The sequence below is a fragment of the Callorhinus ursinus genome, unplaced genomic scaffold (assembly GCF_003265705.2).
Source record: "Callorhinus ursinus isolate GAN/ISIS: 27379988/994484 unplaced genomic scaffold, GSC_fseal_2.0 scaffold87, whole genome shotgun sequence".
Classification (NCBI taxonomy): domain Eukaryota; kingdom Metazoa; phylum Chordata; class Mammalia; order Carnivora; family Otariidae; genus Callorhinus; species Callorhinus ursinus.
This window is the reverse complement of record NW_027397149.1, coordinates 1,414,656-1,425,082: the sequence shown is the minus strand read 5'-3', so window position 1 is coordinate 1,425,082 and position 10,427 is coordinate 1,414,656. Positions and strand designations below refer to the sequence as shown.

General features: G+C 56.6%; 2 protein-coding genes across 3 annotated transcripts in view; one reads left to right on the top strand and one right to left on the bottom strand.

Moving 5' to 3' along the window:
* The window catches only part of APOBR (apolipoprotein B receptor), a 5,101-nt gene extending 1,782 nt beyond the window's left edge, over positions 1 to 3,319 (top strand). Inside the window, exons 3-5 of the mRNA XM_025853975.2 lie at positions 5 to 2,013; positions 2,098 to 2,363; positions 2,458 to 3,319. Of these exons, the coding sequence (XP_025709760.1) occupies positions 5 to 2,013; positions 2,098 to 2,363; positions 2,458 to 2,536 (2,354 nt within the window). The 3' untranslated portion in view covers positions 2,537 to 3,319. The remainder of the gene's footprint in view (positions 1 to 4; positions 2,014 to 2,097; positions 2,364 to 2,457) is intronic.
* IL27 (interleukin 27) lies at positions 3,197 to 7,728 on the bottom strand. 2 transcript variants are annotated; one of them, XM_025853880.2, is made up of 5 exons: positions 7,553 to 7,728; positions 5,219 to 5,367; positions 5,012 to 5,110; positions 4,439 to 4,597; positions 3,197 to 3,735 (listed from the first exon to the last, which is right to left on the bottom strand). In XM_025853880.2, the coding sequence occupies exons 1-5, from the start codon at positions 7,581 to 7,583 to the stop codon at positions 3,487 to 3,489; spliced, it is 687 nt and encodes a 228-aa protein (XP_025709665.1). In that variant the 5' UTR covers positions 7,584 to 7,728; the 3' UTR covers positions 3,197 to 3,486. The 2 variants fall into 2 exon arrangements, with proteins under 2 accessions (XP_025709665.1, XP_025709664.1); XM_025853879.1 differs by having other exon boundaries at positions 5,195 to 5,367; positions 7,553 to 7,727.
* Positions 7,729 to 10,427: the final 2,699 nt, after the last annotated feature.

Below are 10,427 nucleotides of genomic sequence, written 5' to 3'. Positions count from 1 at the left end.
TCAGGCAGAGTGGAGGACGGGACAGCCTCAGGCAGAGTGGAGGACGGCACAGCCTCAGGCAGGGAGGAGGCTGGACTAACTTTAGTCAGGGTAGAGGCCAGGACCACCTCAGTTGGGAAGGAGGGGGACCTCTCAGGAGCCAGGAAGAGAGAATATGGGGAAGTCTCAGGAGAAAGGATCTCAGAGGGTACTGGGAGGGCCTGGGCATTCGAGGAGGCCTCCTGGGGAGACCAGGAGGAGGAAGTGGATGAGAATAGAGAGGCTGAGATGAGCTTTTCCCCCAAAGAGACCCAGGCCCTGGCAACTAAGGGCACAGAAGAAGCAACTAAGGACCAGACAGCAGCGGGGGAGGCTGCAGAAGGCCAGGGGTCAGAGGGGGAGGTAGGGGAGGGCTTTGAGATCCAAGCAGATCAGGGAGGTAAAGAGGCTGAGGGGAGGCAAGCCTCAGCGATCAGGACTGTTGCCGCCAGTCCGGAGGAGGTGGTGGAGGCAGAGACGGCCAAAGAGGAGGAAGAGGGTTGCTGGGCCTCAGAGGCTGAGTTGCCCAAGGACGACGTGGCAAATGAGGCTGAAGGGGATGCTGACCTGGAAGCAACCCTAGAGACCAGCAGTCCTGAGAAGGAGTTCAGCGGGGAGAGGAGTGAGGGGGAGGCTCAGACAGGCGGAGAAGCACAGGGGGTGGAGTGGGGTGGCCTTGAGCACGAAATCACTGAAGGCCAAGAACCTGAGCTGATGGCAGACCCCCAGACCCTGACAGAGCAGCCTGAGGACGGACAGGGGGGTGAGGAAGAGCTCTGGGGCGTTTCAGCTCTGAGCAAAGAGGAGACGGAAGGGAGCCTGGAGGAATACCCCAGGAACGTGGGAGATGTAAAGCCTGATGCCCCTGGGGCAGAAGTCTGGGAGAACCAGAGAAGGGATGTGGAGGGAGGGGATGCCCAGGAAGAAAAAGCAGATGCTGAAGAGGGGGAGGAGGAGGCTGCAGGAGGCCAGGCCCCGAAGGAGGCCGGGGGAGGCCGAGAGTCTGTGCTCCCGGATGTCCCAGAGGCAGGCGGGGAGTGGAAGAAAGCCCAGGACGCAGGGTGTGGGGCAGAGGAGGGAGACAGCCCTGGAGCAGAGAGCCAGGAGCTGGGTGGAAGGCATGGGGCAGACGCAGGGACAGGTCAGTCGCTGGGAGAGTCAGATGCCAGAGAAACCGAGGATGAGGAGGTGGAGGCCACCACAGTGCCCTGGGGGGCAGACACAACATCCAGCGGAAACTGGAGGCTGGAGGAGGCCGCTCTGAGCCTCCAGGACAGCGAGGACCCAGGGGTCAGTTCTTTGGCTTCTGAGATGGTGAGGGATAAGGTAGCTCTGGTTGGCAGGGCTGCTGGAGCTGGGGGAGGGCTCGAAAGAGAGGCTGGGGAAGCTGGGGACTCCAAAGGGAGGCAGGAGGCTGGGGGAGGCGGGGAGCTGGTAGAGGCTATACAGGGAGAAAACCGAGGTGGGCTGGAGTTTGGCCTGGCGGGCTCCGCAGACGAGGAGGTGGCTGGCAGAGGGGACCAAGCAGAGGCTTCGGAGGCCAGAGAGGGTGAGCCTGGGGGAGAGTGGGTGGAGGTCAGGGAGCCTGCGGTGGCAGAAGGAAGCTGTGGGATGGAAGGCTTTATCTCGGGCTCCCAGGTGGCGAAGGCAGAGGGGACCGTGGCCACGGTGGAGGCCGAGGGGCTCCCAGGAGGGCAGACGCTGTTGGAAGAGGAGGCTGTGGGATGGCAAATGAAGGAGCAGGGGCGGGGCAGTGAGGGGCAGTGTGGGGACCACCACCCCGACGGAGAGGCAGGAAGGCCCCTTGATGTGGAGGATGTTGCGGTGACTGAAGACCGGAGAGCACAGGCCGAGGAGATTGTTCCCGAAGGCCCGGAGGACGTCCAGGGCCCGGAGAACCAGTCAACACACCAGGACCCTGCAGAGGCCGAGCGTGGGTCACAGGGGGAGACGGCAGCAAGTGCTGGTCAGGGCGCTGGCGCCAGCTGGAGCGAGGTGAGAGCCCCAGCGGCGGTCCGGGGCTGGATAGAGCAGAATCTTGAATCCGGCCCCATGGTACTCTGTGCCCCTGCCCTGCAGGCCCTGCTCCCTGGGTCTCTCCTGGACGTCTCTGTCCCCCGGAGCCGTGTACTCCTGTCTCGCAACTCCTCGCTGCGCCGCTCCCGGCCCTCTTCCCGACGGACCGGCACCCCTGAGCAGCAGGAGGAGCCTCCCCGCCCGCCACCCGAGGAAGAGATGTCAGCTCCCGAGCAGAGACTTCTCCAGCCAGAGGAGCCCCCAGAGCCCAGCCCCCCGAAGCCTGAGGGGACCCCGCTGCCAGCCAGGAGAAGGCCGCTGGGACGTGGGTAAGCACAGGGTGAGGTGGCTGGGCTGGGCTGGCCTGGGGAGGAGGCTGCGCTTGCCTGGAGACCAGCTCCCCTGACCTGTCTCCGTCTGCAGGTTTGGCCTTGCACACACCGGCATGATGCAAGAACTGCAATCTCGGCTGGGCCTGCCAAAGCCGCAGGGAGGGCCCTGAGCCCCCGGGAGCCCGGCCCCAAGTGAGGCTCGGAAGGATCTTCCGAACCCTGCGCAGCCTATCTCCCTCTGCCACTCGGGACACACCCTTTCCACCCTCTGGGCCTCAGTTTCTCAGTGCGTCATTCTCGGAACAGACAGAACCAGATGCCTGCGAGGACCATGAACTTGAGGAGCGTGACTCGGCAATGTGGCCGACAGACTCCCTGCCCGCTGGGACCGCTCCTCACGGCCTGTCCTGACCACCCCTCTCATCTGTCTCGGCCGCCTGGAGGGCCAAGGGGACGAGACAGTTCTCCCCTCAGCCTTCCCTCCGGGACTGCTCCCAGTCCCCACCCGGGCCTTCCGGAAAGCTGCGGAGCAGCACACAAACCTCGGGGGTGGGAGCTAGCCCAGAAGAACGGGGTCAGCAGGGCCGACAAGCTCCATTTGCAATGGGAGGTGGGTGAGAAACAGATCGTCAGCGGCCCTGAGCTTTCAAAAAACGCACAACTCTGCTGGTTACTATGGCAACCACCGGCCCAGCGAGCCAGAATGGGGGAAGGTACCCAGGAGCCCCCAGAATTTAGGAGCAGAAAGGGGCCCAGGGTGGCCAGAGGCTACAGACTCTTGTCCCCTGGGGGTCAGGTACCCCTTCTCTGAAAAGAAGCTGAGACCGAGGGAGGATGAGAGTGCTTTATTGGGCACCCCGCATGGTGACCTAGCCCGAGGACAGCTAGCAGGCTCTGAAACAATAAATAAACCATCCTTTCCCTAAACAATAAATAAATATCCAAGAAATAAATATCTGCCAGGGACCGGAGGGGCCTTAAGTTATTGGGTCGGGGTTGGGGTGGGAGGCCGGTGGAGTCCTGCCTGGTTTAAGGCAAATGAGCTGGGGGCTGTCTCGTTGCCCAGACCCCAGTCCTCAGTTCCTGAAAGGTGAAGGGACGGGGCTGAGAAGTCATCCCATCAGGGCTGGGAGCTGACTGTTGAGCACCCCAAGGGTGGGGCTGGGTTTCCGGCTTGGGAGAGCAAGAGTAAGTCCCTCACAGCCCGAGCCAAGACAAGCTCCAAGGAGTGCAGCAACTGGTAGGTGTAGAGGAGCTGGGGCCAGGACAGCTGTGCTGACATGTGCGAGGGGCCACCCGGAGCCCGTTCGGGCAGCCCCTTCCTCTCCTCATTCTCCTCCTCAGGGAGGTTGAGTCCCGCAGCCAGCACCTGCGAGGAGACGCCCATGGGTCAGACAATGGCCAAGCTGAGACCCGGAGCACATCCTCGTTCTTTTATGTGCCCAGTGGTACGGAATGACATCAGAGACCACAAGGTCATGATTTCCCTGGATAGCCCCTACTTTATAGATCTTCCATTATGTCATCACCTCACGCACCCTGCCTGATTTTTTGGTTCAAGAAAATGGAAGTCACAGAGCAAGATGCTGCTCATGGAGGTGGCACACTCATCCAGGATTGCCCTGGGCATTTGGGACCCCAGAAGTTCTTCTCTTAAGGGTCATTTTAGGATCTGAGATGGACAGAAAGGTGGTATAGCTAGTTCTCATGCCGCTTGCGTTTTCTATTTTCCTTTTGTTAAGAGAAAAATGCCAGTTTCCCTTGGAAATGTTCAGGAGGGCCTGGTGATGTGAGAGGCTGAGGGAGAAGGGAACCAGCTTTGTTGCAGGGTCTGTTGATGCCAACAGCTGTTCCGGGTACTTCAGAGCTGTTCAGACCAAGACCCCAAGAGAAGGCAGAGATTCGGGGGACAGAGCCAGTCCCCCCACCTCCCTCCGACACACAGAGGGTCTGGAGCATCTCCCTCCAAAGTTACCCAACCCGTGGGCAGGGGGTGTTTGTAAAAGGGAGCCAATGAGCTTCAATTTTTTGTGTTGGTCTCTGGGAGTTGAGGAGGTGGGTGGACACTCTACCTGGAAGCGGAGATGCTGCTGCAAATCCCGGAGATCCAGCCTCATGGTCCACAGCTGCATCTTCTCTGAGCTGGTCCAGCCCCTCTGGCTTCCCAGGCCTCCCAAGAGGGCATGGAAGGGGCGAAGCATCATGGAGAGGAAGCAGAGTCGTTCTGAGTCCTGTGGGAGGGAGGGAATGGGTCAGGCAAGGCTCACAGGCTAAGGATCAAACCCCACCCCATGCTCACCATCCTATCACTCTCTGTCCACAGCCCCACTCTATCCCCTTCTTCACCAACCCTTTTTCCGTCCATTGCCTTGCTTGTGGTTTTATCCTGTCTCCAGCCTCCTTCCAACCCTAGTCCCACACCTAATCCCAACCCCATCCCTTCTCCATAGGTGCAGCCTCATTCTCACACCACTCCTTTATTCCAGCTGAATTTTTATATCCAATGACATACTCAGCCTCATCCAGATCCGATTCCTCCACTCTTCCCCAAATCCATTTTCCATTCAATCCCAACTTCATCTCCATCCACCCGGGCCAGCCTTTCTGCTAGCTCTCCTGCCCCACCCCTCTGGCCCCCAACTCACAGAGAGGCTGTGCCAGGCCTGGAAGGTCAGGGAGACGTTGGGGAGCTGATGTCCCAGGGGCAGGAGATCCAGGCTCACTCCTGGCAGGTGAGATTCAGCCTGTGGGGCAAGGTCTTGTTAGTGGGGACCAGAGGGAGTGGGGATTTGCCCATCCCCCAAACCAGTTGCATTAGGGTGACTCACAAAGCGGTGGGCCTGGGTCCGAACCTCGGAGAATAGCTTCCTGGCGAGCTGCAGGCTGACCTTGAACTCCCTCCGCAACTCCTGCAGGCTCAGGGGGGACCTCCCTGGCGGTCTCGGGAATCCCCAGACACCAGCTCGAGCCAGGAGCAAGGAGAGCAGCAAAAGGCTGAGCCCTGGAGTTGGGGGAGGGGGGAGTTGGTGGGCCAGATGAGGGGAAGGCTTGAGAAGAACTCACGTGCCTTTTCTAGCCTGCGCTATAGGCAAGCCCTGTGCCATCTCACTGACCCCGCACAACCACTAACAAGATGGAAGCTTTTGAGGATGCCATATGGCATCTCTGTATGAATGAAAAGAAGATACCCCTTCTCCAAGACAGACACAACCTTGCTTAGAGTACCTACCTTTGCAAGCAAATCTCAGGCTGGATTTGACCCCCACCAACTCCCTTGGCCAAGTGTCTTTTTCAGTGAACAAACCACTCAACCATATGTGGTAGCCTGGGTGCTATTATCCTGTGCATTTTGCAGTTGAGGAAAATGAGGCTCAGTGAAGTTGACTAGCCCAAGGCCAAATAGCTAGAGGGTGAGGGAACCAGCACTGGATTCCAGATCTGCCCAAATGCAGAGCCTGTGTGCTTCCCCCAGCGAACTTAGAGGAGGGAGCCACCTCCCACGGAGCGGGCACACTGTGTTCTGCTGAGGATTCCTTGGGCTTAGCCCGTCGGCTCTGATGGCCTGAACTAGAGCCCCAGGGGTGGGCAGGCGGTGCTGGAGGCTCTATCCCAGGGAGTCAGAAGGACAGGCTGGTCCAGCCACCACCAAGGAAGGTGGATCACTCTGCAGTGTTGGAAGAACAGGGGGTGCCAGGAAGAGGAGGAGAGCCCAGAATGGGAGGCAGAACCTCGGTTTCTCATTCAGGTTCTTCCCTTGAGCAAGTCATCTCTTATCTCTGTGCCTCAGGTTCCCATCTGTAAAATGGGGGAGTCAGACCAACTGATTTCTTTTCTTTCTTTCTTTTTTTAAAATTTATTCATTTGAGACAGAGAGATACAGAGAGAGCGAGAGCATGAGCAGGGGAGAGGCAGAGGGAGAGGGAGAAGCAGGCTCCCCGCCGAGCCAGGAGCCAGACATGGGGCTCAATCCCAGGACTCTGGGATCATGACCTGAGCCAAAGGCAGATGCTTAACCATCTGAGCTACGCAGGTGCCCCAGACCGATTTCTGAAACTACTTCCTGCCCTGTTTCCTGGACAGAAGAGAGAGAGGCCCTAGGGTGGGAGCTCTGGGAAGAGGGCAGTGTTTGCTGGTTTCTCCATCAGGGAGAGGAAATCTAGCAATCGCTGGAGTTACACAATTCTCGAAACACAAACCAAAACTAGGCTGTAAGTCTAAGTCTGTTCCTGCTCTCCCTCCTCTCCCTGCCGTTCTTGATCTCTAACCCCTGGGCTCTGCTCCTGAAATTGTCCTGTAAATAAAGACTAAGGGGAGCTTCTGTGTACTTCCATTCACCAATGTACTTCCAGAGGTGGGGGGCAGTGCCTGTGACCCCCCAGCATTCAGGCTTCCCTGGCTTGGGGACCACTCTGGCATCCCAGAGACTTTAGACGGTGTGGGGTTCCTCTTAGCTCTATTTTGAGGGAAAGTGCATGCCCCCAGGCTCTGATGGATATTGCCCACCCAGAATTGAGCTGAGCCATTTCCTACTGACCCTCTGCTTCCTGTCTGAGCTCTAGAGCCCCAGACCCTTCCCGTGGCTTCTCCCTACCCTCTGTACCCAATCCTGGGTCCTTGGCCCTGGCTCTGTCTCCATCCTCCAGCCCTTGGTCCTTACTCTGGCTCCTCTTCCTGTGGCTCTGGTTCCAGCCTCTGACTCTTTGAGTCACCAACTGCAGATTGGACCTCCTTCCAAGCTATAGACCCTTGATCCAGTTAGGCTGTTGACTCCTTGGCCCCAGCCCCACACTCCAGCCAACTCCTCCTGCTGTTCTTCCTCTACCAGCCCCAGTTCTCAGCCAAACTGTCTGGTCCCTGCTCATTCACCCCAACCAAACTCTTCATTTATCTGCCTGGTCCTGGTCCTGGTCAAACTGGCTGCCCACCTTTCTCTCCCTTCAGGCCAGTCAAGCCTTCCCGTCCTCTGCCCAGCCCTGGCCGAACCATCATCCCTCTGCCCCTGGCCCCCATTCATGCCAGACTCATTCCCATTCTCCTGTTGACTGTATCCTGTATCCTTAGTCTTGGCCAAATAGTTGCCCACTCAGCCCCTGGCCCCCATCCACACCCATCAAGGCCTCCCATCCCCTGCCCAGTCTCAGCCAAGCTTGCCACCCCTCTGCCCCCAGCCCTGGCCTCAGACTCACGCCAGCCAAGGTCGCCTGCCATCTGGCCCATAGCGGGGCCCAGCCTGTGTGGCCAGCCATCTCCCGGGCAGGGGTCTTATACTGGGGGCTGCGCCGGTTTCACTTTCCGTCCTGCTTGTACTTTCGGCTTTGCACTCAGTCTTCTCTCCTCACCACCCCTTGCTGAAATGGGGAAATGTCATTTCCCTTCCCAGAGGGGGCGGGAGGTGCAGTGGGGGGGTGACGGGAAGCTGGGGTTTCTGTCAATCCAAGCTCCGGACCCCCTGCTCAGCTTCCAGGACCAGCCCTCCCCTCACGTCCCCGCTCCTGGGTGAGCCACTGCTCTAGGGACTGGTAGGTCCCAGAGACTCAAACCCTCCTACTCCTCTGCTCTGTCATTATCATCCTAGTGCCATCACCAACTCAATGTCCTATAGAAGATGGATGGCCAGGTAAGGGGATTGCCCATCCCCTTGGGGGCTTGGGGTTTTGAGTCATCCTGCTCTTTTCTGGTTTACCAGATGGCTGAGGGAGGGAGTGCGAAGGAAGTAGGGAGCTCCTTGTGGAGCTCAGATGGGGCTTTGTGTGGAGCAGTGGGGTCCCAGTCTGGGCAGGGTCAGGGCTCAGCCTACAGCCAGGGTCAGGGTGGATGAGAACGGGTCCGTTCAGAGCCAAGAGCTCAGTCTTTGGCCAGAGTAAGATCTAAGATTAGAGCTCAGTCTATAACTAGGTTTAGGACTTGATCTAGAGGCGACTTGGTCTAGAGCTTTGTCTGTGCTTGGGGTGAGAGCTATCAGTGACCTGGAGGCCATGCTTGGGACCATTTGGGGTTAGGTTTCGAGTTCAGTCCAGATTGGGCACAGAGCTCGGGCTGTGGCTAAGGTTCCGACAGAGCCTGTGATTCAGGTCAGGGCTCAGGCTTGGGCTGTTGATGTCTAGGGTCAGGATTCACCAGGTTGGGGTTGTGTGAGGTCAGGATGGGGCTCGGTCAGGTCCTAGAATAATCCTGCTCTATGTGTTTCGCTATGTGGATGGCTGTCAGGGCTGGGCTGCATCAACCACAGGTCTCCCTTCCAGCACAGCTCCACCCTTAGCCCCACCCTGGATTTTCCATCTTCAGGGACAAGATGGGGGTTTCTTGGTCTTCCCCGAGGCCCACTTTCCTTTTAGGATCTGTGGGGTTTCCCTGCTGGGTCCCTGCAGTGAGACAGAAACCAAGGGGGTTTTCCCTTTCTATACTCCGCCTCTCAGCCCTACATAGGCCCTGCCGAGCAGGGCCGCCTGGAACCAACTGCCCGGGAAGTACCAGTACATTTGGGGGAGCAATCCCAGAGGGTTGCTTCGAGGAGAAGGAAAAGGAAGAGCGAGTGGCTGGCACCTACCTAGCCCAAACTGGTTTCCCTTGCAGTGTCCCCTAGTGGTGACAGCTCATTCTCCCACATCCCATGCCACTGAGGCTCCTCAGTGTGTGTGTGTGGAGGGGGGGGGGTCCCAAACATCCTGAGACTGATGGTGAGGACAGACACAGGCCCTGGCTGGTCTTCCTCACATCCCCAAGTCCTACCGTCCATCCTGGAGGCGAGCCACCCCACTCACCCTCTGACCACAACCACTCCCCATCCTTTGCCGTTGCCCAGAATTGCTGTGCCTCTCAAACCTTGAACTCCATCTCCCACTCTCTACCACAACCTCCCGACCCTCCAGACCTTCTCTTAGGGTTCCCCAAAACCTCCTGTCTCTTGTTGCTTCTCTGCCCTTCCCAATCTGGCTGCAACTGACACCTGCAGCCTCATTCCTGGTCCAGCAACTGGAGCTTCGTGCTTGAATACGATGAGCCACCTCATACCAGCCTGCCTTTCCACTAGCTCTTCTCTTTGCCTAGAAAGCCCCCACTGTCTTCTCTGGAGTCCCCTCTTCCCAGCCTGTTCTGAACCTACCCCTTGTCACGGGCTTCCTCCCCGGAATAGCTCATTCCTTCCTGCCATAAATCCTGTCTCCAGTGGACATTGCATATTTATTTATCTTGCTTAATTTATCCTCATTCATACCACTCCGGCCATACTGACTCCCTCATTGCTCCTAGAACATGCCAGGCATGCTCCTGCCTCAGGGCCTTTGTACTTGCTGTCCCTCCCTTCTGCCTGGAACACTCTTCTTCCAGATAACTGCAAAGCCCACTCTCTTCTTATGATCCCTACTTAAACGTCACCTTCTCAAATGGAGTCCTCACTGACCCGATTAAAAGATGCAACCCTGCCCCTGGCACTTTCTCTTTTCTATTTTCTAGAAAGAAATGTTGCAATTTCCAATTATAACTGTGGATATATTTTTTTTTCCTTTTAGATCTACCAATTTCTCTCATGTGTTTTGATGCTCTATTGTTTAGGTATAGACACAAATAGGATTGTTATGTCTTTTTGAAGAACTGACCCTTTTATCAGAATGTAACGTCTATCTTTTTTTTTTTTTAGTTGTATGTTTGGTGTTTATGTTCTAATGTCTTTCTTTATACTCGATAATGTTCCTTTTTTCCCCTGAAGTTTACTTTTTCTGAAATTAATTTGACAAGTCCTGACCTTTATGATTAGTGTTTACATGGTTTATCTTTTTTTTTACATACTTTCATTTTTAACCTGTTTTTAATTTGCAGTGGGTTTCATTAAAACAAAATTCCAGATTAATATTTTTGTCAGTTTATATGGCATTTATCAGTGTCTGCCATAAGTAAATAAGTATTCTATTTCCTAACTGAAGATATCTGTCCTACTCTTTTTTGTAAGATTTTATTCAATTATTAATTAACTAATTAATGAGAGAGAGAGAGAGTGAGCATAAGCAGGGGGAGCGGCAGGCAGAGGGAAAAGCAGGCTCCCCGCTAAGCAGGGAGCCCGAGGCG